This window comes from Anomaloglossus baeobatrachus, chromosome 2 (assembly GCF_048569485.1).
Source record: "Anomaloglossus baeobatrachus isolate aAnoBae1 chromosome 2, aAnoBae1.hap1, whole genome shotgun sequence".
In the NCBI taxonomy this organism is placed as follows: Eukaryota; Metazoa; Chordata; class Amphibia; order Anura; family Aromobatidae; genus Anomaloglossus; species Anomaloglossus baeobatrachus.
In genome coordinates this window covers 711,503,162-711,530,471 of record NC_134354.1, presented here as the reverse complement: position 1 = coordinate 711,530,471, position 27,310 = coordinate 711,503,162, and the positions used below count along the sequence as shown (strand labels likewise).

Sequence of the window (27,310 nt, the reverse complement as noted above, 5' to 3'; positions counted from 1 at the left end):
TAGAAACGAAGAACAGATAGCTAGTACGGGTACCCGTGACCTGGTGTTGAGAGATCAGTTCGTGACCGGATTGAGAGACCCGTACCTTAACCGCTCATTGCAAGATCTACTCCGGATAAATCCGGCCTTTACGTTCGCTGAGGCCAAACAAGAAGCTATAGAACATTCAAGGGGACCTGTCGTGGAGACACAGACATATACTGCGGCTTGCAGGTCCATATCTGGTATCGGGACTCCGAACAGCAACACGGAAGAACTGAAACAGATGGTGGCAGAGTTGCAGAAACAGGTGTTACAGCTCACCTTAGACCAACAGGCGGGCCGGCAACCGAGACAACAACCCAGCCGGCCGATGGGAAGATGCTGGACATGCGGCGATCCCCGCCATAGAGCCAACCGTTGCCCCCAGAACTTTCAAGCTCCTCCACAGTCCGATCTACCAGAACCAGCAAGTCATGTCTCACAACAGTGGCCGCCTTTAAACTAGACGCCCCTGCCAAAGAGGCTCACTCGGCAGGGGATGCCAAAGAGAGGGGTGTAGGAAAACAGAGCCAGCCACGAAACAAACTTGCATCAAATAGCCCCACCCTGGAAGTATTACTGGAAGGGATCGCCGTACAAGGGTTAATGGATACTGAGTCTCAGGTATCCACCATCTCCGAGCAGTTCTACGAAGAATGTCTAAAGCCGCGGGTTGCCTATGACCCTGATACCGCCATCAAGATCAAAGCAGCCAATAATCTACCCATTCCGGTGACGGGAGTTGCCTGGATGAACACCGAAATCTGTGGCCAAGATCTCGGGAAGAGAGGGATAATCGTGGTCAGGGAAGGCTTTGGATCAGAAACGCCCATGATTATTGGGATGAACATCTTGAAAGACCTGAATCTGGTGTTGTTTACCAAGAAGGGGCCCAAGTACTGGCAAGAAGTGACCGCACATAGGGCCACCCGCCGTGCCTTTCAGCAAGTGGTCCGGACCTGCAACCTCCAGCGAATGACAGAAGAACAACTGCCGCTGGCCACGGTCACCGTACCCCGCCATACTAGGATCACCTTACCAGCTGGGAAAGAGACAGTTATCTCACTACCCCTTAGCACCATGAGACAGCTTGAAGGCGTGGAGGTGCTGATTGAGCCGCGCTCCCCGAAGGAAGGGAAGCTGAATCCACTAGTCGCTCGAACTCTAGCAGTAGTGAGAAAGGGAAGAATTCTTGTCAGGCTGGGCAACACGGCTAACGTGAGCGTTGACCTAGAAGCCGGGACACAGCTCGCCCGAGTCTACGCTCTAACCGAAGAAGTGAACCCTATGAGCCCCCTCCAGTTTGTACCGTCTACAGAGGGAGATTGGACAGTGACGGTCTCTGCCATGGCCGCTGTCGCGGGTGACACCAACGCGGGGCGAGAGCTACGAGAGAAGTGTCAGTTGGACGTATCCCAATACTCCAAACGGGAGGTGTCCCAGGTGGAAGAGCTACTTCAAGAGCATCAGGCGTCCTTTGCCCGGCATGACACCGACTTTGGGTGCACCACCAGTATCAAGCACGAAATCCCCACCGGTGACACTGCTCCTATCCGTGAAAGGTACCGCCAAATTCCTCCCCAGCAATACCAAGAAGTGAAAAATCTCCTGAATTCCATGTTACACGCGGGAGTGGTACGAGAAAGCCAGAGCCCCTGGGCGGCACTGGTAGTGTTAGTGAAGAAGAAGGACGGATCCCTGAGATTATGTGTGGACTACCGCCGTTTGAATGCTTGCACCATCCGGGACTCGTACCCTTGCCAAGGATCGAAGAATCCCTGACAGCCCTGAAGAAAGCCAAATACTTCTCTTCGTTGGATCTGGCCAGCGGATATTGGCAGGTACCTATGCATGAGAAAGATAGAGAGAAGACTGCTTTCATCTTACCCATGGGCCTGTACGAGTTCGACCGGATGCCCTTTGGTCTGAACAACGCGCCGGGGACTTTCCAGCGGCTGATGGAGCGCTGCTTGGGAGACTTCAACTTCGACTTCACCCTCATCTACCTGGACGACATTGTAGTCTATTCGGCCACATTTGAAGAACACCTGCAGCAGCTGGGCCGTGTGTTCAGTAGGTTGAGAGAACATGGCCTGAAGTTGAAACCCAGCAAGTGCCGTCTTCTGCAGCCCGAGATCAATTACCTGGGCCACCGGATCTCAGCTGAAGGTGTCCAGCCATCTTCAGAGAAGATAGCCGCCGTACGGGATTGGCCGCAGCCCACAAACGTCAAGGAGGTCAGGGCTTTCCTGGGGTTGGCCGGCTACTACCGCCGGTTCGTCAAAAACTTCGCCCGACTTGCTGCACCCTTGCATGACCTGCTTCGAGGGACCACCAACAGCCCCAGAGGACGACCCATCAGCTGAGGACCCAGCCAGGAAGAGTCCTTCCAAGCCCTAAAGGGTGTCTTAACGTCTCCCCCCATCCTGGCATATGCGGACTACAACCTGCCCTTTCAACTACACACCGATGCCAGTCTACAGGGTCTAGGGGCAGTACTCTCACAGGTACAAGAAGGCAAGGAACGGGTCATAGCCTATGCCAGTCGGTCCCTACATGAGGGCGAGAAGAACCCCACCAATTATAGCTCGTTCTGGCTGGAGCTGTTGGCCCTAACGTGGGCTATGGCGGAGAAATTTGCAGGGTACCTCACGGGGACCGAAGTACTAGTCCTGACCGATAACAACCCGTTGGCCCACTTAGAAAATGCGAAGCTCGGAGTCATGGAGCAGCGTTGGATGGCTTGGCTCTCCAAGTTCAATTACAAGATCAAATATAGGGCTGGAGCTGAGAATCAAAATGCGGACAGCCTGTCTAGAGTGTCATACCCCTTACTCAACCGAGACCGGGATGAAGAATTAGAAGGGGACGAGACGCCTGACTTTGCAAAGCTCGCCCAACAGATGGTGGATTACCGCCAGTTCGTTGTGGGCGAAGCTGGAACTCCAGTGGGAGTCGCCTTGCCACCCCAGGAGTGGTGCAGGATCCAGGACCAGAACCCTGAATGGGCTCTACTCAAACAATGGGTGAAGCGGCAGCAGAAGCCTCCCGCCGATATACGGGCACGACTGTCTACCGGGACCTTGACCCTGCTCAGTCAGTGGGACCGGCTGATTCTGAGAGAAGGAGTGCTATACCGGAAGGTTCTCTTGTCGCACATGCTGGAGGAATGCACACAAGTTGTGGTGCCTGATCAATTGGCCCATGAGATGGTGGCCCAAGCCCACAAAAGGAATGGACACTTCGGAATAGACAAGACCTTTCGGTGGATTCAACAGTCCATCTATTGTCCGGGGCTCCGCAAGCTGGTTGAAGACGTCTGCCAGACCTGTCGCACCTGCGAACTACACAAGTCCCCTGAGCAGCGTGCACCTGTTCAGACAATTAAAACATCCAGGCCCCTTGAGCTGTTGATGGTGGACTATCTGCTGATTGGGACGGCGAGCAGTGGCTATCAGTACTGTCTAGTCATGGTGGATCACTTCACAAAATTCGCTGTCGCTGTCGCTACCAAAGACCAGACGGCTGAATCGGCTGCTCAGGCCATCTGTCGACAGTTCATCCATGTCTACGGGTGCCCACAGAGGTTGCACTCCGACCAGGGGGCTTGTTTCGAAGGCCGAGTCATCGAAGAGCTGCATCGGATGTATGGGATCCAGAAGTCGAGGACCACTCCTTACCACCCACAAGGGAACGGTGCATGTGAACGCTTCAACCGGACCCTACTCCAGCTGATCCGCACCTTGGCCGATGATAAGAAAGACCAATGGCCCCAATTCCTTCCTGATCTAGTATGGGCCTACAACAACCAGGTCCACTCTGTGACTGGCTACACCCCACACACCCTTCTCTTTGGCCGCCCCGGAAAAGGGGTCCATGACCTGAACCTATTCCGCCCTGGAGATGATGTCTGCCATAACTACCCCTCCTGGCTAAATGCTCACCGACAGAAGATGGAGACTGTACACCGGCTGGTGAGCCAACAAATCCGGGGCCAGATACATGCTGACCCACTCCCCGTGCAAGAGCAGCCCTTGAAGTTGGGACAGCTAGTCCTGCTCCGTATCAAGAAGCCCCAAGGGAAACTTCGAACCAAGTGGGAGACTGAGGTCTACCGGGTAATCGAACGCCCCTACCCCAACGGGCATGTATACCGAGTGCGGGGTGAAGACAGTCGCAGCATCCGCACTGTGCACCGAAATATGTTGCGTCCCTGCCGATCCCAGCCTGACTCCCCTACCACAGTACCCGGAGGGGGTGACGCTACCAACACGACTGACGTCACGGACGTTTCCCAGCATAGTGATCACATTGACTCTGGGATTGGTGACCCACCTACACAACCCAGTTCTTCCCCCGGAGTGCTGACTGAAGTGGGGCGTAAAGACAGTGACAGGGAGGGGAACAACCGACCCTTGAGACGCACTGACCGCACCACTGCTGGGATCCCGCCCGGGCGGTCTTACAGGGACCAGTATGTATGGCCCACTTCTCAACCAACCCCTGTGACATCTGCAGTCATCGCTGCCTGGGAACCGACGGTAGTTGACAGGGACTGCCAACCTTTAAGTGGGGGGTATGTAATGGGATCAACAATTCAGACTGCATCATTAATGTAAAAATGGATTTGAATACTGTTTCAGCAATTGCCCACAAGGGGGCAGTGTCAGACTGTGCAATCACAAACACAGAGCTGGGAAATCCCCTACTGCAGCGTGTGTGTGAAAACCAGGAAGAAAAAAAGTGCGGGAAGGTTGTTCAGCTCCAGAGCTCAGCCAGAGGAGAGCTGCGTGTGGTCTCCCTGAACAGAGGGCTCTTTTGCCACCGGAGTCTTGGAGAAATCACCCTGTGGAAGTGGTTTCTGCCATTCCCGGTCTGCAGGACTTTGTTTTCACCAAGGATCTAACCGGACTGCAGAGCATCGCAACCAGAGTGTAAGTGCAGGGGCTGTGACCTCCCTTCTTCTGCTCGGCGTGCCCCGGGACTAAAAGACTGATTAGAATCCGTTACCAGCGGGGGAAGATCAAAGGAAAAGACCGAGGAGCTGCATCCCTTCAGCGCTGCACCGGGACCCATCATCGTGAGACTCCAGGCCTGCGACGTGGGAGCGGCATCTTCTTCCGGGATAGACTGGTACGTGATTGTAGGGAAAGTTAGGGAAAGTTGCCGCCATTTCTTTGTTGTTGTTTTTCCTTTCTTCTTGCTGCCTACCCGGAAGGAGTGAAAATCCAGGGACTCCACTATACTCATGTGCGCAGATAGTTCGGTTGATTGTATTATAAATATGTTTCCTAGTAAAGAAATGTTACTACCGGTAAAATCTGAGTATGGGGATTTTGTTGGAATAGAGCATACACACACACCCGCGGCCCTACCACCGGTCGCTTCACTACAACATCAACAATTTAATGGAGATGGAAGTCCTGAAGATAAGTCCTCATAATCCAGAGGTATGGAGGCTCTTCATCAATTCATCCAAAACAAGCCTAAGAGTCATCGTGCTGTATAATGGAAATGTGCTACCTTCAATTTCAGTTGGTTGCACAGTTGACATGAAAGAATCCTATGGCAACATGAAACAGCTGTTGAGGTGCCTGAACTATTACCATCATTTGTGGCCCCTATGTGGCAACTTAAAGGTGGTTGCCCTCTTACTTGGTCTCTAGGGTGGATGCACAAAGTATGGCTACTTTCCGTGAGTGGGATAATTGTGTGTAGAAGAGAATATCACTACAATAAAAGAGACTAGCCTGTTCAACATTCGCTTCAGCCAGAGAGTAAAACTGTCCTGCATCCAGCACTTGTTGATCCACATAAGATTTTATTACCACCATTGCTTATAATTGGGCCTAATAAAGAACTTTGAAAAAGGAATGGATAAAAATGCAAAAGCATTCAGGTATTTAATTGATAAATTTACAAGGTTGAATGAAGCAAAGATAAGGATTCTTTATTGGACCTCAGATTCGATGAGACAATTGTCTGTTTGTTGAAGGAAAGGAAAAGGTGGCATAGGTAGCATTTACATTCATGGTTACTAATTTTTAAGGAAACTCAAGAGCAGATAACTATAAACAGTTGGTGGAAAATCTACTCAAAACATATAAGCAACTTGGCTATAACATTTCCTTAAAGGTTAATTTCTTACATTCGCATTAATCATTTTTCCCACCAAACTGTGAAGCAGTTAGCAACAAGCAGGGTGTTATGATCGCAAGGCGAACAAGGGATTAGTGAGCTCACTAGCCGCATCACACAGAAAAACCAGTGGGCCTTAATTTCCGGACCACACCTGGTTTTCCCCAGAGCCTCTGATGGTGAGGGTGTTGCACTGCAGGTGTGAGACCGGGTACCACTCAGGAAGACTTATGCTGAGATGACTGGCCCCTAGGGTACGTATACAGACAGTCTCTGAAGATAGGAACAGCAGCATCTGGGTTCGTGGATTCAGCTGGTATGGATGGATGGATGGTTGTGTGTGGTAGCAGTGGCCGTTGAGGATACTTGCGGCAGCGGGTACCAATCCAATCCAATTACCCACAATGTTTGATAAACTGGTAATCATTAGGATATATTTAAATAATGTTATTGATTGAAATCCCCACTCACTTTGACCTTCTGAGTCCAGTGGGCAAAAAGACGAAGGAATGACAGCCCACCCACTAGTCCCCATGCCATAGGCTGAGAATTAAGGCCCTGTTACACGCAGCGACGTATCTAATGATATATCGCCGGGGCCACGGATTCCGTGACGCACATCCGGCATCATTATTGACGTCATTGCGTGTGACACGTACGAGCGACCACTAACGATGGAAAATACTCACCAAATAGTCCATCGTTGACACGTCATTCATTTTCTAAAAATCATTGATTGTTGAAGACGCAGGTTGTTCGTCGTTCCTGAGTCAGCGCACAACGCTACGTGTGACACCTCAGGAATGACGAACTACAGCTTACCTGCGGCTGCCAGCAATGCAGAAGGAAGGAGGTGGGCGGGATGTTCCAGCCGCTCATCTCCGCCCCTCCGCTTCTATTGGGCGGTCGCTTAGTGACGCCGCTATGACGCCGCATAAACTGCCCCCTTAGAAAGGAGGCGGTTCGCCGGCCACAGCGACGTCACTAGGCAGGTAAGTTCGTGTGACGGCTCCTAACATTATTGTGCGCCACGGGCAGAGATTTGCCCGTGACGCACAAATGACGGGGGCGGGTGCTTTCACCAGCGATATCGCTGCGTGTGAAGCCCCCTTTAGACTTGTAGTATATGTGTTTTTCATGGATGGAAAAACACAAGTTGTGACAAAAACATCCAGGCCTTTTAGAAATGCTGTTATAGTGTCTACTATTACTACATTTTGTAATAGGGCATTCCACAGTCTTACTGCTCTAATAGTAAAGAACCCTTTCCTATATAGCTAACTGAAATCATCTTTCCGCCTTATGCAATGAATGCCCCCTGGTCCTTTGTAAGGTCTTTGTAAAGCGGGCTTTACACACTGCGATATCGGTCCCAATATCGCTAGTGTGGGTACCCGCCCCCATCTGTTGCGCGACACGGGCAAATCGCTGCCCATGGCGCACAACATCGCCCAGACCCGTCACACATACTTACCTGCCCGGCGACGTCGCTGTGACCAGCGAACCGCCTCCTTTCTAAGGGGGCGGTCCGTGCGGCATCACAGCGACGTCACTGAGCGGCCGCCCAATAGAAGCGGAGGGGCGGAGATGAGCGGGACGTAACATCCCGCCCACCTCCTTCCTTCCGCATAGCCGGTGGACGCAGGTAAGGAGAGCTTCCTCGTTCCTGCGGCGTCACACGGAGCGATGTGTGCTGCCGCAGGAACGAGGAACAACCTCGTTACTGCTGCAGTAACTATTTTTGAGAATGGACCCCCATGTCACCAATGAGCGATTTTGCACGTTTTTGCAACGATGCAAAATCGCTCATAGGTGTCACACGCAACGGCATAGCTAATTGCGGCCAGATGTGCGTCACCAATTCCGTGACCCCAACGAGTTCGCATTAGCGATGTCATACCGTGTAAAGCCCCCTTTAGCAATACGTTATGTGCCAGTCCTTTGTATTGATCACACATGTATTTATACACATAAATGAGATCTCCTCTGAGATGTCTTTTTTCTAAGATAAACAAACCCAACTGTTCCAACTTCTCATCATATGGGAGGCCTTCAATTCCTTTCAATATTTAGTTTCTGCTTTTGAACTGACTCTAACTTCCTGAATTTTTAGTCCATTTTTATGCTATAAGTTATCTAAAAAGTCTGTTATTTTGTCTTGTAAAATATGCTGTTTGTTACCTCCCATTATCATCTATTTTGCCCTAGCAAAATATGTTGAGTTCACTTGAACTTCAATAAAATCTGCTGCTCATGCCTATTAAGTACACAGCAAGTAAGGTTGAGTCTTGGAACATGCCCATTGATAAATACCATGCTAGAAACTCTTCTACCGACAGCATGTTTCTGGATGTATGCCCCTAATCAGGAAAGAGCAGAGTCTAGCAGGCTAAGTTCCATGCCTTTAACAGGGGGGTCATTCTGTGGGACTGCAGACTTCTGATTTCTTACAGTATGTGGTCCATGCAGTGGCTTAATTCCCCGATATTGCTAGAGAGAGTATTGGGTTACTTGACCTCAAGTATGCAATTTGCATTCTTGCAGTTTTGAGCAAACTAGAAATGCTCATCCTCTCTCAATAGAAATTCACAGAGAAGAAGAACACATCAGGTCAGAATGATAATGGAGGTATGCAAATCAGATGCTTGCAGCCATGTGACTTTCCGCTCTCACCGGCAGCACCAGAGAATCCTGCGCTGCTCTCTGTGAGGATTCTGATGGATGCAATCACATAAAGTGACTGTAAACTTTGATTTCAAGCCAGTGCAATCTCTTTTAAACAAAATGGGAGGAAATTCTAGTATTCCTTAAAGAAGTGGTTCACCCATATTCATTACTGGCCACAATGATATTATGTTGAGAAACAAGGTTTCTCTCAAATACCTTGTGTTGCGAATAACGTCGGACTGGCTACTGGAGGAATCTCCTGTAATACCAGGCCTGGATTCACTTACCTGTATTGCACTCCGGAGCTCTCACCTGAGCTCCAGAGTGCAGCCTAGACTTCACCGTGAGCGCCGAGTGATTGATTCCCCGATGATTGCGGTTCAGTTCATGACAGCTGCAGACATCCTGGGCTGATCTCCGGTGCTCTCACCTGAACTCCGGAGATCAACCGGCCAGTCTGCAGCTGTTATGAACTGAACCGCAGTCACCGGGGAATCAATCACTCGGCGCTCGCGGTGCAGTCCTGCAAACTCTGAGATCAGACCAGGCTGCAGCAGAGAGCTCCAGAGTGCAAAGCAGGTAACTGAATCCAGGCCTGGCATTACTGGAGATTCCTCCGGTAGCCAGTCCGACGCTGGTTGCCAAAAGTGCCTGTGAGTGGTCCTATTGCGGACCACTCTTCCCCATATTTCCATGACTTCAGGGATCCAGTGATGTCACGTCAACTTCCTGTTCCCTTGACACCGCGACCAGCCCCAGTCTTCCTGAGTGACTGGGCTGTGAGCAGAGTTTCACCGCTCACCAAAGTCCAGCATCGCTCTTGCTTGTGTGTTCTGCAGTGAAGGAGGAGGGAGATCATGGGCTGTTACCCTGGGCTGTGATGAGCGGTGAAACACTGCCCACAGGCCAGTCACTCACGGAGGCTGGGGCTGGCCGCGGTGATGTCAGGGGAACAGAAAGTTGATGTGACATCATCGGATCCCCGAGGTCACGGAGCTTGGGGGTCAGGCTATGGGGAAGTGCTGTCCGCAATAGCACTGCTCACAGGTAGTATTGGCAACACAAGGTATTTGGGAGATACATTGTTTCTCAACATAATATCGTAGTGGCCAATAATGAATATGAGTGAACCACCCTTTTAAATATAGCAGCTATTGGATCTATAAAGAATGCTCCATGGGAGAAAAGCATGCAATCCAACTTCTTTGCAGAAGGAAAGCAATTTGCAAAGAACCTTCTAGGAAAGGTAACAACCCCTAAGGCCTAAGCCACACGGCGAGAAAATTGGTGCGAGTGGAGTGCAATAAAACATCGCATTCCACTCGGACCAAATCTAGCCTGTGTGTCAGTGCACATGAGCAATTATTTTCTCAGCCCTAATCGGACCAAGAAAACAATCGCAGCATGCTGCGATTGTAATGTGAGACTATTTTCTCTCGCACCCATTCAAGTGAATGGGGCGAGAGAAAAATCGCACTGCATGCGCGGTACACCGGTGTACCACGAGTGCAGAATGAGAATCGCAATAGCCGGCTACGGAGGAGAGAGGGAGAGAAATCCCTCCCTCCCCTTCACAACGATGGCCAGCCCCTCCTCAGAGGCGGCCCGCCCCCCGCAGCTGAGGTCCACTCACACGGTCGGACCTTAGACGCAGGGAGACTCGCATGACATGCGGCTCCCGCTGTACTGCCAGCATGAGCCGAGTGTCATGCGAGCATCGCAGTAGTGACCCGTGTGGCCCCGGCCTAAAAGTCAGTGTCCAACTAATTTCTGACTTAGCATTTATCCCTGTCCATTTCGCAAAGCTCTTTAAAGGGTTAGGCATTGATTATTAGGGTATCCACTTCTCCTAGGTGGTACTTTGTAGCATAGTCTCCTACAGCCAGTACTACCCCCATGTTTTTAAAGGAAAGCATGCATCTTTTTTTTTTACCTGATTAAATCCTTTAATGATAGTAACATTGTGCCTATCCAATTGAAAAAACTGGTGGGAAAAATGAATCAGGGCATGACCTACATTAATCTAAGTAATTCAGTATGTTTAAACTCAGAAAATGTCATAGATTTTATTTTTTTTCTGTAAGAAAGCCAAATGTGAGCTAAATTTCAGCAAAAAGCACAGCATATTTTTTACATTTGCAAAAAAACTCTTTATATGCATATAATACAATTGCATTCTGTTATAAATGAGTGCTTACCTCTTTTTGATGATACTTAATTGCCAATTTTAATCGGGCAAGGTCATTACCATTCTGCTCTTCCAATATGCTACCATCATCCCTGTAATTGAGGATAATTTCCAGTTCTCTTGAGCTCCTTGTCTGATCCAGCAGGTCTTTAGCAAATTGCTTACATTGCTTTGATAGCTCCTCATATTCGGATTTAAATTCATTTTCTACTTTGCTTAATTCCTGTAGCTCCCAGCTCAGCTGGAATGCTGTGAGGAAAGGATCTTCACTTGACAGTGCTATTAAAGAAGGACTCGCCAATGCCCTGTAGATGTTAAGTCTTGATCGAGAGTGCCGTAAACTGTCCACATCAGATCCGGAAATACATTCCACACAGTTACAGCGCACCTCATGTGGTCTGGGGATTGAGACTCCTTTTTGAACAAGATGCTTTATAATTTCATAATTGTTTGTATGAGCCGCCAAAATAATTGGGGTGATGTCTGGAGTGAATTCAGAAAACTGCTTATCCAAAAGGATTGGAGGAACCTGCATGAAAACAAAATGCAAAATATATTACAATATTATATTATATATTGAAAATTACAGAATTTCTCAAAATGTATTATATATTTTGGAATAAATTGAAAAGTTTAAAGCAATTTGGCTGGCTTACTATATTTATCACCTCAATACTAGAGAGGAGAATCACGGTTAATGCCGCACTGTCCAAGAATGAAAAAAATGTTGATTATATCAAATATCTTCTTTTATTCGGGTCTACGCATTTCTGTGCCACCCTCATGCCAGCAGCTAACGCTGCTCGGATCCGGATCTGCGGTATGGCTTGAGGGACTCTACCGGACCCAGGGGTCGCGCGGTCACTTTGAATAAATGAGGACGTATTTGTACGGTTGTTGTTGAAAACTGTCTGTGACGCCACCCACGGTATGTGGTGAGGTGTAGCACCACCGCTGGTACTGTGGGACTCCTGGGGGCGATGGGCTAGCAGCTGGATGTTAACCTCTCCGTGGGCAGGGATGGATGCCCCGGGGCCCAATGTCTCTGTGCAGGGGATGGTAGCGGCAGGGGCCGGCGCAACCAGTCAGGCCGGGGATGTTACTCACGGTTGAACAAATCACACAAGTCTTTTGGTAAACTAAGGTGATGGTGGCCGGCTGCTGCGGCCGGGGGTGTATTTATTGTCCCACACCCGGGCTGGTGGTCAATGCCACTTTCCTCTGCACTCAGTGTTTTCTGTGATAGACTTCCCGGTGTGTAATGCAGGAGTCCGCTCCCGGTCCTTTGGTTGGGAGCCGTGCCCGTCAGACGCAGACCCGTGGGATTTACCGGGCCCTGGCGGATGCCCTATCCCTCTCGGTGGGTGGTTGCCTACTTTTCAGGACTTAGGTTGAGACAGGACCTAAAATCCTGCCCTCAATTGGTTAATTAGCTTGGCTGTGGGTGCCGGTCCTGGCTTCAGGGTCCAAGTACCCTCTCTAGTGCACGGTTTCCAGGTCGGTTCTCCGGTGTCGGTACCGGCGGGCTACAACCCTGCCCCGGTCCACCTCGGATGTCCAGCAGCCATCTTCCCTGCTGGCACTGACCACTGTCTGCCACCTAGCCAGCACGCCGGGGCTCCAACCCTGACGTCTGTTAACTTGAACTCCTACTACTCAACTACACACTTGACTCCAAACTCCACTTAACTAACTGTTTTCCCCCCCGGGCTCTCCAGACCTCTAGGTGGGCATTCTCCTTCCGCCTGGTCCTGCCCACTGGTGTGTCTGTCCTTCCCTGAGGGGGTGACTAGGATTTTGTCGGCTGGTTTAACCCTGTGTGGGATAGGTGTTATGCGGGGGTGTCTATACTGTGTGACCATCTGGTTTTGCCAGGGCATCACATTTCAGAGAAACTCAGGGGCACTTTGCACACTACAACATCGCAGATGCGATGTTGGTGGGGTCAAATTGAAAGTGACGCACATCCGGCGTCGCAGGCGATATCGTGGTGTGTAAAGTCTTTTTGATACGATTAACGAGCGCAAAATCGTCGTAATCGTATCATCGGTGTAGCCTCGGGCATTTCCATAATTTAGGAAGGACCGATGTTACGATGTTGTTCCTCGTTCCTGCGGCAGCACACATCACTGTGTGTGAAGCCGCAGGATCGAGGAACATCTCCTACCTCTGTCCTGCGGCTCACGCCAGCTATGCGGAAGGAAGGAGGTGGGCGGGATGTTTATGTTCCGCTCATCTCCGCCCCTCCGCTTCTATTGGCCGCCTGCCATGTGACGTCACTATGACGCCGCACGACCCGCCCCCTTAATAAAGAGGAGGGTCGCTGGCCAGAGCAATGTCGCAGGGCAGGTGAGTGCATGTGAAGCTGGCGTAGCGATAATGTTCGCTACGGCAGCTATCACCATGATATCGCAGCTGTGGCGACTATCGCGCTCGGCATCGCGAGCATCGGCTTGCGGTGTCGTAGTGTGCAAAGTGCCCCTCAGTCTCCTTCCTCAGAACAAAAGACAAATCAACAGTCTATGGTTGTACAGAAAAAGTACCTATATATACACATACATGACAAAGACATGCCTACTGTAATTTAATATAAAGATCAGACTGTTAGCAATATACTTGTCTTTAAAGGGAACCCGTCAGCAGATTTTGGCCTATAAGCTGCGTCAATCACCACTGGGCTCTTATATACAGCATTTTAATATGCTGTATATAAGAGCCCTGGCCACTGCGTAGAACATAAAAATCACTTTATAGTACTTACCTAAACAGTCGCTGCGGTGGAGTTGGGCCATAACGGCGTCTCCGTTCTCCAGTGCCGGCGCCTCCTCTTTCGCCCATCTTCATCTTCCTTCTGAAGCCTGTGTGCATGATGCATCTTATGTCATACACACTTGCCGGTCTCAAGCAGGCGCACTACAATACTTTGATCTGCCCAGCTCAGGGCAGATCAAAGTGCGCCTGCACAGGACCTCAAAGCCGGTGAGTGTAGATGACGTAAGATGCGTCATGCACACCGGTTTCATAAGAAAGACGACAAAGATGGCCGAAAGAGGAGGCGCCGACACCGGAGAACGGAGACGCCCATATGTCCGAATGTCACCGCAGCGACTGTTTAGGCGAGTACTATAAAGTGATTTTTACGTTTTATACAGCAGCCTGGGCTCTTATATACAGCATGTTAGAATGCTGTACATAAGAGCCCACTGGTGGTGGCCGCAGCTTATAGGCCCCAAATCTGGTGACAGGTTCCCTTTAAATTACATTTTCTCATTTAAATTATAAAATGTGTATTTTCGGCAGAAAAATTATAATATAATAAAAGAAAAAGGGGGGTTGGAACCCTAGAATTTTGTGTTATACTGGGTCACAAGCTAGGAAAGTTGTCCTAAGCTATATAGCAGCTCAATAAATAAAGTGATTTAAAGTGTCAGTAGTATGGTATTATGGGGCCAAAATAGATAAATAGTTAGTGTCAATATTTTAAATAATTTATTTAGATGAAGATTTATAAAAAAAATATGTAGAAATGTAAAAAATGTGAGAAAAATGTATTGTGTGATGTTCACCAGTGATGATTTTAATAAAAGTAAAAATAAAATGAAAAAATGTATTAAAAGAAAAAAGATCATAGTGTGTTTAAATTGTTGAGGCGAAGTCTGAACAATAAAGGACATAAAAAGGTTTACTCAAGATCAAAAAAAGAAGAAAAAAAGTGGAACAAAGCAAAAAAGAAAAAATATCGAAATAAAAAATGAAGGGTTACAACCCTGAACTTCTGGGTATAATACTATCGTATATCATTAGTTCTCCAGTCCACAAAAAATGAGGATTTAAGAATTGGATCAGAGTTGACAGAATTTGTTCATTGTGAAATTAATTCTACTGATAGTTGAGCAATTCCATATTATTAATAAAATGAAAAATGTGTAGAGATGACATAAGGATTTTTTATTTTTTTATTATATGTAACATAAGAATATGTATCCTTAGCTTTGTAAATTGATCGTTCAACCTTATACCCAGATGGTTTGAACGATGTGATAGAGAATGTTTAAATGTATATGGATTTATTTTGTCTGTTTGAATTTTTTTTTTTGTTTATTTTGTCTCTTATTTTTAAGTGCAATATAACTGGAAGTGATTCTTTCATATAAGTGCATGAATTTTAAACTATTATCTAAAAAAAAATTGTGTTTTAAATCTGAATAATTTATTATATGTGTTTTATATCACCGCATATTTTAAAGACCAAAATATATTTTTTTATATATTTTTTCTTTCTTAATAATTACATTTTTTATTTTTATTTTCATTCATAATTTGTATCATTCATGCATAGCAGCAATATTATTTGCTTGCCCCTATACACGATCCATATAAGGATTTCATCACAAGAACCCCCATTTACCTCTTGAGGTGGAGTGATAATCTAATTAGAAGCACACATCCATGTTTCTAATACATGCCTACATGATACACACAGATAGATCAGTCTATAAATTAGATTTTCTAAATACCAGCAATGTAGACTATACCTGATGAAGGCTTTTGTTAGCTGAAACGCATTGTCCGTAATTGTCAGTTTTTTTTAATCAAACCTAACAATAAACCTTTGCTCTTGAGGTATTTACAAACTTGCACTGATATCCCATTCATTCTCCGGAAGCGCCGAAAGGTATTTATTCTATTTACGCCATTACCCACCCAGGGTGAGGCAACTCAGCACCGGACACTGAGAGCTTATGCTAATTCCCACAGTTGAGAATACATTTCTGGCCAAATTGCAGGGCCCCTATGAAGTGGTATAGAAACTTGGAGAGGTGAACTACAAGGGTCATCAACCTGAAAGATGGAAGTGTTACCAAGTCTATTATGTGAATCTTTTCAAGTGGTGGCAAGACAGGAAGCATGTTGAGAATTCTTCTTTGGTGGCTAAGCATTGAAGATGTCACCATGGCCGAGTCACGGTCAGAAGCTCAAAAACAGGGCCAAGCTAAGAGTTGCTCCAGCAGAACACAGACCTGTCCTTGGAATTGCCTGGGTATACCCAGACTATAGAACACAAGATTCTGATGGAGCCCTATGTGTGGGTGAACTTGAAGTCCTACTGGATTCCACAGACCCAGCGAGAATTGATCTTCAAAGAAGTGAAGCAGAAGCTGAATCTAGGAGTCATTGAGGAATCCAATGCCTCGTGTTGATGAGCCGATCGAGAGGATTGGGAAGGCATGGTATATAACCACTTTGGATTTAACGCAAGGATATTGGCAAATTCCCATGTCAGAAGAAGCCAAGGGAAAGATAGTCTTCTCTATGCCTGACCAATGCTTCCAATACACCAAGATGCCATTTCAGATCCTGTCCCATAGTAATTATGCAGCGATATACCTGGAGAACATTGTAATCTTCAGGACAGATTGGAGAAATCATCTGGGAAAGGTCCAAGTGTTGCTTGATGCTCTAGGGAAGGCGGGTTTTTTTTTATAAATCCTCAAAAAATATGCCATGTGGAAAGAGGAGGCCAAATACCTTGGCTATGTAGTGGGTATAGGCAAAATTAAACCCCAAATCAACAAAAAGGATGCAATCCAGACTTGGTCAAGACCACTTGAGAAGTGGTTGGGACTTTTCTAGGAATCATAGCGTAGTACGGAAAGTTCATCACAAACTTTACCATGGTGACCGCACCCCTGACTGACCTTAAAGAGACAATGTTGGCTATGGCCAAATGGACTTTGGAGGCGGAGATTGTCTGTTAAGAGTTGAAGGTAGCTCTATGTAAACAACCGGTCCTGGTGGAACCCAACTTCAAGAAAGAATTTGTGGTGCAGACGGATGCCTGAGAAGTCATATTAAGAGTGGTTCTTTCTCAGGAGATAAATGAGAAGAACACTCTATTTTCTACCTGAGTAGAAGGCTGTCAGCTTGAGAAAAGAACTATTCTATTGTAGAAAAAGAGTGCTTGGCCATAAAGTGGGCAGTTTACCCATTGCAATGCTATCTTTTAGGCTGGACTCACATGAGCATATGGCATCCGATGCGAGAGCATCGGATGCGATATGCTAATGTCCCCTGGCTCAGGCTTTGCTGCGAGCATGAGCCGAGTGTCATGCGACTGTAACCCGATCTTGCGATCGAGTCACAGCTGTGAAGCTGAGTACAGGCGCTGTGGAGGAGAGGGAGGGGTTAATCCTCCCATCTCCTCCACTGTCATCCTGTGCGTATATCACACTGCACTGGGATAACATCCGAGTGCAGTCTGATGTATCTCTCGCATCCATTCACTTGAATGGCTGCGAGAGATACGGCTGTAGCAGAAAATCGCAGCATGCTGCCGCTTTTCTCGCATCCAGAATCTGGATACGAGAAAAGCTGACCAACAGCTCAACCTCATTACCTAACATTGGTCAGAGTGCAATGCGAGAATTTCTCGCATTGCACTTGTCCGATTTTCACGCACGTGTGAGCGTACCCTTAAGCTGAAGATTTGGATTAGTATCAGATCATGCCCCACTCAGGTGGATGAGGGAATAAAATGGAGAAATGCTCAATTGACCCACTGGTTTTTAGGTCTGCAAGGTTTACATGTTGACCATAGAGACGGGAAGCTGCATGGTCTTTATATGGAGGTTTCTACACCTCCAGTGGGACTCCTGTGAAAAGGAACCATGCATTATCCTTAGTGAATGATTCTGCAGCTAATATGGACCTGTTATTTTCTGTTACGTTTTTCCCAGGGAGCGGTTTATTTGAACTGAAATAAACAAGACAGACTTTTAAATTACAACTGTTTTTGTGATTACCTCAACCAGCAGCCAAGTGAGTAGCATCATCACACACCTGAGAAAAAAATAATCCTGTCAACTAATGTGTAACTTTCAACTGAGCAGATTACATGGATGTGTGCTGTCCATGAACCACACGTACACCCATTATAGTCAATGTGCCAGTGCACATGGCCGATTTTCCATCCACACTGAATAATGGTCTACATACATGGAAATTTCACAGAATGCACTATTTTGGTATTATACAGTATATGGACCTGAATAGTGTATGTAAATAGCAGGCTGCTCCGGTGTTCGTTCGCTATGCAGACACGCACATAGAGCAAGACAAGTCCATAATTTGCGAACATGAATTACCCAAGTTTTAGTATGGATGTCTGAACCCAGCTTCAGTCTGAATAAATCCTCTAGACACTGATATTTTTATGCTGCTTGGTCAATTTTGTTGAATAAATTGAGCAAAAAGTGGAAAATAAGTCAACAGAGAATTGAAAATACAGACAATATACAATTACATGGTCAGTAACACCAGAAACGACTGGAGCAGAAGCCGTTTATCTGCTATTTTTATCAGGACTTTGACAGCCTTGAAAAGCAAATGCCAGGTTTGCAGACAGAAATATAAATAGAAGCTGAGCTGTTATCAGCGGCGTAATTACCAGATTTCACTGGCCATTGTGCAAAATCTGAAATGCCAACTATATAACATTTATCATTTTACAGAGCAACCTAATGGAATAGGACAACACGGTCTAATAACTCACAGACATAAGAAACAATGTCCCTATTGTAGAATTTACCCAACACGGAAACTCACGAATGTTTTTGTAGCTTTCACCATTAATTTATAAAGTAATAATTCTAGAAATGTATATATTTTGTTACTAGAATTTATATAGCACCAACATACTACGCAATGTTGTATAGAGAATAAATCCTTTTGTCTTGATACCCAGTGGGATTCATAATCTAGTTTCTTCATATTTGCATGCAAGAACCTTCATCATGAAGCAAATGTGGACCAGACATGTCCATATATCACACTGATAGCCCATTGTTTCCAGTGGGCAAAAAATTGGCTTATTTCAATTCAGAATATTTTCACAAATATGTTCACAAGAGTAAATTTGGTTTCTTTGAGTCAGAAACAATTACTTTTTGCCTCCTAAAATGTTTTTATTTTTTTGTTTGCCGACATAGCTACAGTATATAAGGACTTTTTTGTAGGAGAAGTTGTACTTTTTAAGCTCCACTCCAGCTTTTATTTTATTTTTCAGTGCTGGAGTGATGCTTCTAATCTAAGGTCCCTGACCCTAATATTATACTAACCTGCTGGCGTCCTCACTTTTTATCGGTACCAGCCCAGTCACGTGGCACCAACTTGTGACTACAACTTCAGACTGCTAGAATTCAGAGTTAATGGTCACAAACTCTCAATGCATCTCTATAAGAGCTAGAAGGATGCTCTCATAGACCTGCATTGAAAGTGATCTCCGGTGTGCTCCGTGAAACACTGGAGAGATCTGACAGGCCACAATCTGGTGAGATTGACAGGAGTCATAGGAACAGAAAGTAAGCACAGCGGTGGGTAAGGATAAGACTAAGTGCAGGGTACTTAGATTAGAAGCAGCACTATAGTGGTAATATACCAAAAAGCCCTTAATGTAATTATTTATTACATTGTTAACTAACATGCTGTATTGTAGGAAAAAAGGTGAAAAAAATGCTTAATGCTCTGTAACGAAAATTCAAATTCCATGTAGCTCTGGGCAGGTACTGTCTCGGGTGATTAGGGGACACAGGGAGACCTATGCTGGCCCCAAGACTGGGATCCCTGTGCTCACCCTCACCCCGGAGGTACCCTTAATAGTAGGGAGGTCTGGGTCCCTGACTGGGCCCTCTTTCCTGTTGGGCCCTGACCTAATACTCCCAAACCCCCAACCAAGGGTTGGGCAGGACACAAAGTAATATACCTCCCACAAGACAAAGGGGTAAAACTGAAACACACACCACAAATATTCACAGAGGGGAGGCAAAAAGACACCAGAGTGGATAAACCAAAGGGAAAGGGGAAAGTCACTTCAGGGAACTCTCCTACAGGACAGACAACAAAATGCTAGTCACCAAACAGAGGATTGTCACGGATGCCGGGGTATCACAACTGCAAGCAGAAACTATCATCAGCGGTCTCCTGCTACACTCCGCAGACTTAAATAGGAGGAGACCAGCTGTAGAAGATAATCAGCAACCTGGCTCTCAGAAGAGTAGCACACTGCTCCAAAAAGGATTAACTCCTGCACAGCTGGGAGCAGTGAAACAACTCAGCCGATGCCAAGGCGAGCTGAGCAATTGAGAGACCAAGTTGCCTGTCGGACTCTGCAATGTGAACAGAGTCCAACGCCATAGAAGTAATCCGTGAGTGCGGATCCAGACAGCACATGACAGATACCAAAGTCACTGGTGGGACACATCCAGTATAATATACTTGAAAGGAGAAAGATGGTGAAGACATATACAATCCAGGAGATGAATTATAAAATAAAAAAACATTTGCATGTTTTTAATATGATCTGAATAAAGGTTTTTTATTTTAATCATCTCCTGGATTGTATATGCCTTCATCATCTTTCTCTTTTCAGGTACCTGTATATGCTGTATTGTAGTATAATCTATGGTGTTGAAAAACCTTTAAAAACTCTTTGCAGGGTGGAGCAGAAAAAAAATAAATTTGCATTTTTTGGAGGGATGTCTCTTCCATCAGTTTAGATAAGAGAGCAAAATGGAATGCTAGTTTTATTCAGCGGGTCAGCATGTTTACAGCTCCGCTAAATTGATACAATTTTTGGCACTAAATTCTGAAAGCCAAAACATGTTTATATATCGATCAATTTATATATCGATGACATAATTTGCAGGTCAAGGTACATTTTTATGGGGCATTTTTGTGTCAGTTTGGTGAAGTATAACCTTTTGGTTCACTTTTTAGTCTTTTTCTGAGGAAAACATGATGAAAAAAAAAATTATGCCATTGATTTTTTTTAGTTACAATATTAGGAAACATTTTAATAATTCAGACCATTATTGATGCAGCGACACCCCTTTTCTTTTTTTTTTCTTTATTTATATATTTTCAAAACGTTTTACATTTTTTTAATTTATCTATAAACTTTTTTTAATTGACGATTTGTAGTCAAATTAGAGATATGAACCGGTTATTAGTTACTCTTCAATATGGCACCGCACTGGCCTTTCAGCAATTTTTTACATTAAATCTGCTTTTCATGTGCTTAAAAAGGATCAATCAGTTATAAAAATTGCAAAAACAATATTACATGAAATCATAAGACTATTGTCATAAATATCCCACAAGAAAATTAGATGATTTCCCAATAGTTGTGTAGGTTTATCTTTTATTTGACCAGAGGGATATCAAATCTGGTGAGAGTCTCTTCTCTGGGAAAACAGCAACTGAGAGCGCGGCACATCTCAATGGCAAAGTGGAGCCTTTTGCTCAGGTCTGGTAGGATATGACATACTTAATCTTTTATCTATTTCATGGTCCATAAGAGAACCATAAACTTGATAAATTAATTCACAAATGTACCTTAATGGGCTGATATTCAGCACAATGCAAATCTGAAAATGTACTTTACCTAAACTTCACTATAGACACAAGATCACCATTATTCAGTTACGTAATAATAATATGTTTCTGGATGAGGAGGATACAGTTGCTTCTAAAAGATTAATGTCATGATTTACTCCTGGCTCAGCTGCAGCTGAGCCTTTTTTTTAGTTTCACTTCTAATACAGGTCACCTTAGGGGTTAATCCTTCCTGCCTCGTTCTGGAGGTCAGGCTGCTTTATTAGGGCACTGTTTCTCTGGGACTACGCCAGTGATATTTCTGGCTCTGCTGTGTTCTGCTCATGAGTGACCTGTTGTCTGCCCTGCCCCCCGTTTGACCTCCGTGTTCACCTGACCTGTTGTTAACTTCCTCTGTTCTCTGTTACGTCTTGTCAGTGTCTCTCCTGCTGTCTCCCTGTTCGTTCCTTAGCTGTTTACCTTGATTCTGTCTTGTCTTCCCATTCTCCCTCGCTTCTGAGTTCTGATTTCCTGGCGACTGACTATTTGCTTCCCTTTGACTATGTTTAGACTTTTCCCCTGTGTATTTACAAGACCTCATGTTGTGACACGGCTTTCTGATGATTCTACTGCCATCTGGTGGGCTTGACTAGTATTACCTCTGCTAGGGAATTCTCTGCTCATACGTTTTCTCCACTCTAACGCCCTCTAGGGGTTTACCAGCTAACTACCTTCTCAGGTAGTTTCAGGAATCCTCTCTGTCCCACATTACTGCGCTGTACTGCTATTGTACATCTTAGAGTACAGCGTGACAATTAATCTGCAAAAGTAGGACATACTGTCGTGATGTGACTGCAGGATAGTGAGGGACAGGGGGCTCCTATACTGTTCCTCACTCTATTAGACCCTAAACTATCCCTGTCATCAGGATTACCCCTAATGGTGGCAAGGCCTGCTCTCCCCCAGAGAAGTAAAGGGCAGGAGTGTGATGGAAACGCAGATGTAGACAGACAGGGAAAAGCAGAAACTCAAACACACTACAAACTCACTGAAGCACACTGTGACAAACTAAGAAGGTAAACAAAAGAAGTAAGTGAGCAACAAAAGGACAACAAGGGTTAACACCACAACCAGTTACAGGAATAATGCACAACAACCACCATTAAATCTGTATCAAACTACCTCTAAAAACTAGTATAGATAAACTATAGTCGGCACTAATGGAAGAGTCCAGCCAGCATATATAGGAGGGGAGTGTATGTGAGTGGCTCTCCCACAGTTTGTTATTAAAGGCGATTTAGCAAGCAGCTCAGCAGAGATTAACCCTTGCTAGCCTGCCTATAAACGACTAGTCTGTGGGTCAAAGACATCTTGCTGGAGAAAATACTTCCTTCATGTCTCATAAAGAGCTTCTTTGTTAATCATTGTGAATTCTATTTTGCATTTCTAATCATGTCGTGCCATGTAAACAGCATATATGCTTGTAAATTTTCAATGTATTTATTAAAAAAATTGTATTTTATATTTTCACCTATAAAACACCATTGTCCTCTCTTGCTTGTATGTCTAATAAAAACTTGGCAAATTGTGGTGGGTACTGTAATGCTGGCATCCCTGCACTACCATGCATCTCTCCAACAGGGATGCTGATTTACTCACTGCCACGTCCGGACTACGACCTCCCAAGCACAACTACGGCCGTCCATGAGCTCCTTTGCTGCCTCCTCCTCCTGGGACCTGTGCACACTGCACAGGACCCCCGGGAATGTGACTTGTGTGCGCACACACATGTCCTGCCCTTACAGGGCCAGAGCACCATTTTCCAGAAGTGCCTCTCAGCTTATACCTTGGGGGCACTAGATACTTAAGGCATTCTCTCACTAGGGGAGGTGCCTGTGCAACTCCTTTAGTTAGTCAGTTTACCTGTCTGCTAGGTAGTCATCAGGTCCTGTGCTAATGTCCAATTATGTATAACTGTGTCCGCCTTCCTATACCTGTCTGACCCTGTCGTGGCAAGCTGTCTTGTTTGCCTCAGCCAGAAATTGTGCTCGCCTGCACCTGTGTCTGTCCTAGTGTTCCCTGTCTTGGGGGTCAGCTGCCACAGTCCTGGGCACAGACTAGGACTGGAACCTGGCTTCTACCTCGCTGGTCTCTTAGTCAAGCCCCTCCCACATCAGGGTAAGCCCAGGTTCCCAATGTGGTGCAGTGGGTCCACTCCTACTACTGCTTCCCTTAAAACCAGCGAGCATTACTAACTGCATGGCAAATAACTAGCACCCTGCAGTCACAGAGTTATCCCTCTGTCTAACCACTGGTAAGTGACATCTAATGGGTAACTAGGTAATTGCTCAGCTACTGACCTGCTACATACACTCCCTTGCAGTGCTGACTGCTCCTTAAATTTATGATGGAACCAAGGTGTTTATGTTAATTACAAACAATGTTCATTTTATGATCTTTACAAAATATTATATATAATGATGACACAGCCCCTTTAAGCTGGATGATAATAGGATGTAAGAATGCAATGTAATTACAGTAGTTTATGGAGCAGTAAGTCAGACATACTGTGACATCTATAGGCAGTATCTGCTGATGAGTAAATGTAAGCAGCATGTACTCGAAGTAGCCTACAGAGTTCAAAAGAAACAGAAGGCGAGATAATTATTCACCAAGCCTAGGGACACAGTACAACTAGTAAATGTAAAAAAAATGTGAAAAATATATATTTTTGCTGAACCAGACAAGGAAAACATGTTATGCTATAGATACCATATATAGTAAAATACGATATATAGTACACAACAAAACGTTTCTCAAATATTTGTACAACGTTAAAAAGGTATTCAAATTATTGCAATTATTTTCATTAATAATTATAATATATACATATATTCTTTAGAACTTATTTCACAAAAGTTAAAACTATACAATTACATATTAAGGGCAATATACAGTGACTTAAAAACGTATTCCTACCTGTGAACTTTTCCACATTTTGTCACATTACACCCACAAATTTAAATGTATTTTATTGGGATTTTATGTGATATACCAACATAAAGTAGCAAGTGTGACACCTCCGAATGACTGTGAATGAGTAAAAATACTCACCTTATCGTTGCTCGTTGACACGTCGATCATTTTCATAATGTCGTTCCTCCTTCTGCACCCCGATTGTTCGTCATTCCTGAAGGAGAAGACATCGCTACGTGTGACACCCTGGGAATGACAAACACAGCTTATCTGCGTCCCGCTGGCAATGAGGAAGGAAGGAGGTGGGCGGGATGTTCCGGCAGCTCATCTCCGCCCCTCCGCTTCTGTCGTGGGCGGCGGGGCGCTGCGCTCGCTAACGCTCGGGTCCGGTGCTGCTGCTCCTGCTCGGTGGCTCGAGTGGTGGGCCGGATCCGGGAACTCGAGCGGCGCTCCTCGCCCGTGAGTGAAAAGGGGGGTTGTTTGTTTGGGGATTTAGTCTGTGACGCCACCCATGGGTTGTGGTGAAGATGGGCACCACCGCTGCTGGTGACGTGGATCCCGGGAGCGATGGTAGGGAGCAGCTGGGATGTTGTTTTCCCCCTCCGTGGGTAGGGGTTGGTGGTCCCGGGGCCCGGTGGTGTGACGGGGACGCAGGGTTGGTGAGGTGCAGGGTTGCAGGGACAGCGTGGCGCTGTGCCGGATGGCACTGGTGTACTCATTCAGCAATAGATGCACAAAGTCTCTGGTAAACCAAACGGCTGGATGGACGGGTCCCGCAGCTGGCTGCAGTGTCTCTCTCCCCGGACAGGTGATGGTGGCTGTCTTTCCCTGCACCTTTTGTGTACTGTGAGCTCGTTTTGCCCGCAGGCGCTGGCCCTTGGATCTCTAGCCTGTGGCGGTGGCTGTATATCTTCACGGTGTGAGCGGTTGCCTTCAATCGGGACTTGGTTGTTAGGAAACCCCTGGGGTTCCTGTCACACTCGGATATGACTGTTGCCGGCGGCTCCAGGCCTAGTCGGAGTCCGATGGCCCTGCCTGTGTGCTTAGCTTCACTCCGTTCCCGGGTTCGGTACCGGTGGGCCACCGCCCTGCCCCGGTCCTCACGGCTCTGCGGAGTTCCACCAACTCCTGCAGACGGCCACCACCGTCTGCCAACCTTGCTGTCAGTGCCTGGGTTCCGACCCAGACACTTGCAGTTCGTGACCTCTCACTTCCACCTCCTCAACTGAACTACTCCTTTTCCTGCCTCCAGGCCTGTGAACTCCTCGGTGGGTGGGGCCAACTACCTGGCTCCGCCCCACCTGGTGTGGACATCAGACCCTGGAGGGAGGCAACAAGGGCTTTAGACTGACTAATGTAACTGTCTGGGGGGTGGGGGTGTGTGTGTGTTTTGTCTGTGGCTTCCTGGCTAGTCCAGGGTGCCACACTTCTATTGGGCGGCCGCTGTGTGACGTCGCTGTGACGCCAAACGTCCCTACCCCTTCAGGAAGAGGATGTTCGCCGCCTACAGCGACGTCATTAGGGAGGTAAGTACGTGTGATGGGGTTAAAGATATTGTGCGACAACGAATTGCCCGTGTCACACAAATGACAGGGGCGGGTGCGATCGCTCATGCAATCGCACGATATATCGTAGCATGTAATGAGGCCTTAACAGGTTTTCCTGTAGGATTGAACCATATTTAGCTTCATCCATCTTCCCATAAACTGACCAGCTTCCCTGCCCCTGCTGAAGAAAAGCCTCCCCACAGTATGAAGCTGCAACCAACATGTTTGATGGAGGGAATGGTATTTTCAGGTTGATGTGCAGTGTTAGTTTACTGCCACACATAGCGATTTTTATTTATCCTAAAATGTTCTATGTTGGTCTCATCTGACCAGAGCACCCTTTTCCACATTTTTGCTGTGTCTCCTACTTGGCTTTTTGAAAACTGCAAAGGTGACTTCTTATGGCTTTCTTTCAAAAATAGCTTTCTTCTTGCCACTCTTCCATAAAGATTTGTGGAATATATGACCTGAGCTGTGGTCTCTGCAGCTCCTCCAGAGAGACCATGGCCTCTTGGCTGCTTCTCTAATTAGTTCTCTTCTTGCTTGGTATGTCAGATTACATGGACGGCCATGTCTTGGTAGGTTTACAATTGTGCTGTACTCCTTCCATTTGTAGATGATTGATGTGTCACTTATTAGGCTGTGTGCTGCTGTGTTAATACAATGAGTGTTTTATCAGAATCACTGTTGATTTTACTGCCCTTCAGATTCCTTGTCTAACCATGCCTCCAGCATGGATTAGCAGCTTACTGCCAATATACAATGTACATGGAAAGTTGTAGTGTCGGCAAGTTACCTTTCAGAACTCTGCTACATCTAAAATCTCTGTGTCACACGTGCTGCACCCAGTTTTCTAAGTGGTACATCGCTGAAATTAGGGTATTTTTCAATACATTATACTAGTCTCAGATGAGATAGTAACATACATTGACAGATTCCCTTTAACAATCTATGATGTACACTTTTTATCATAGCTTGATAAGGAAAATAGGAAACCAGCTCAGAAGCTGAGTCTACTTCATACCAGCCAGATGTCAGCTGAGTTACACAGCCAGCATCAACTTGTAACTGCAGTGATTGGAGCTTGCTCCAATTGCTGCAGCTTAAAGCACTGGTCCGATATACAAAGTAATATTCATCATAAATCTCTATCTATTTAATACAATAATCTAAACTATTCTCTAATATACTTCAATTAAATATTCCCTCTCTGTCCCTAACTACAATATCTAACTGACTTTCTTATTTTATTTACTATTTTCTTTTTTTGTTGACATGTCATTTGAAAATCCCAGTGCATGCTGAGGTACTCAAACAAAGCATCATCAGGGGGAAAGGCTGTGATCAGTGCTGCAGCCTTTGCCCCCTTCCTGAAACAAAGCGTCATCAGTGATGCTCATTT

General features: G+C 46.1%; 1 protein-coding gene across 1 annotated transcript in view; it reads right to left on the bottom strand.

The window, feature by feature from the left end:
* The window catches only part of TRPC4 (transient receptor potential cation channel subfamily C member 4), a 525,557-nt gene that overhangs the window by 241,305 nt on the left and 256,942 nt on the right, over window positions 1-27,310 (bottom strand). Inside the window, exon 3 of the mRNA XM_075337313.1 lies at window positions 11,025-11,543. Within this exon, the coding sequence (XP_075193428.1) occupies window positions 11,025-11,543 (519 nt within the window). The remainder of the gene's footprint in view (window positions 1-11,024; window positions 11,544-27,310) is intronic.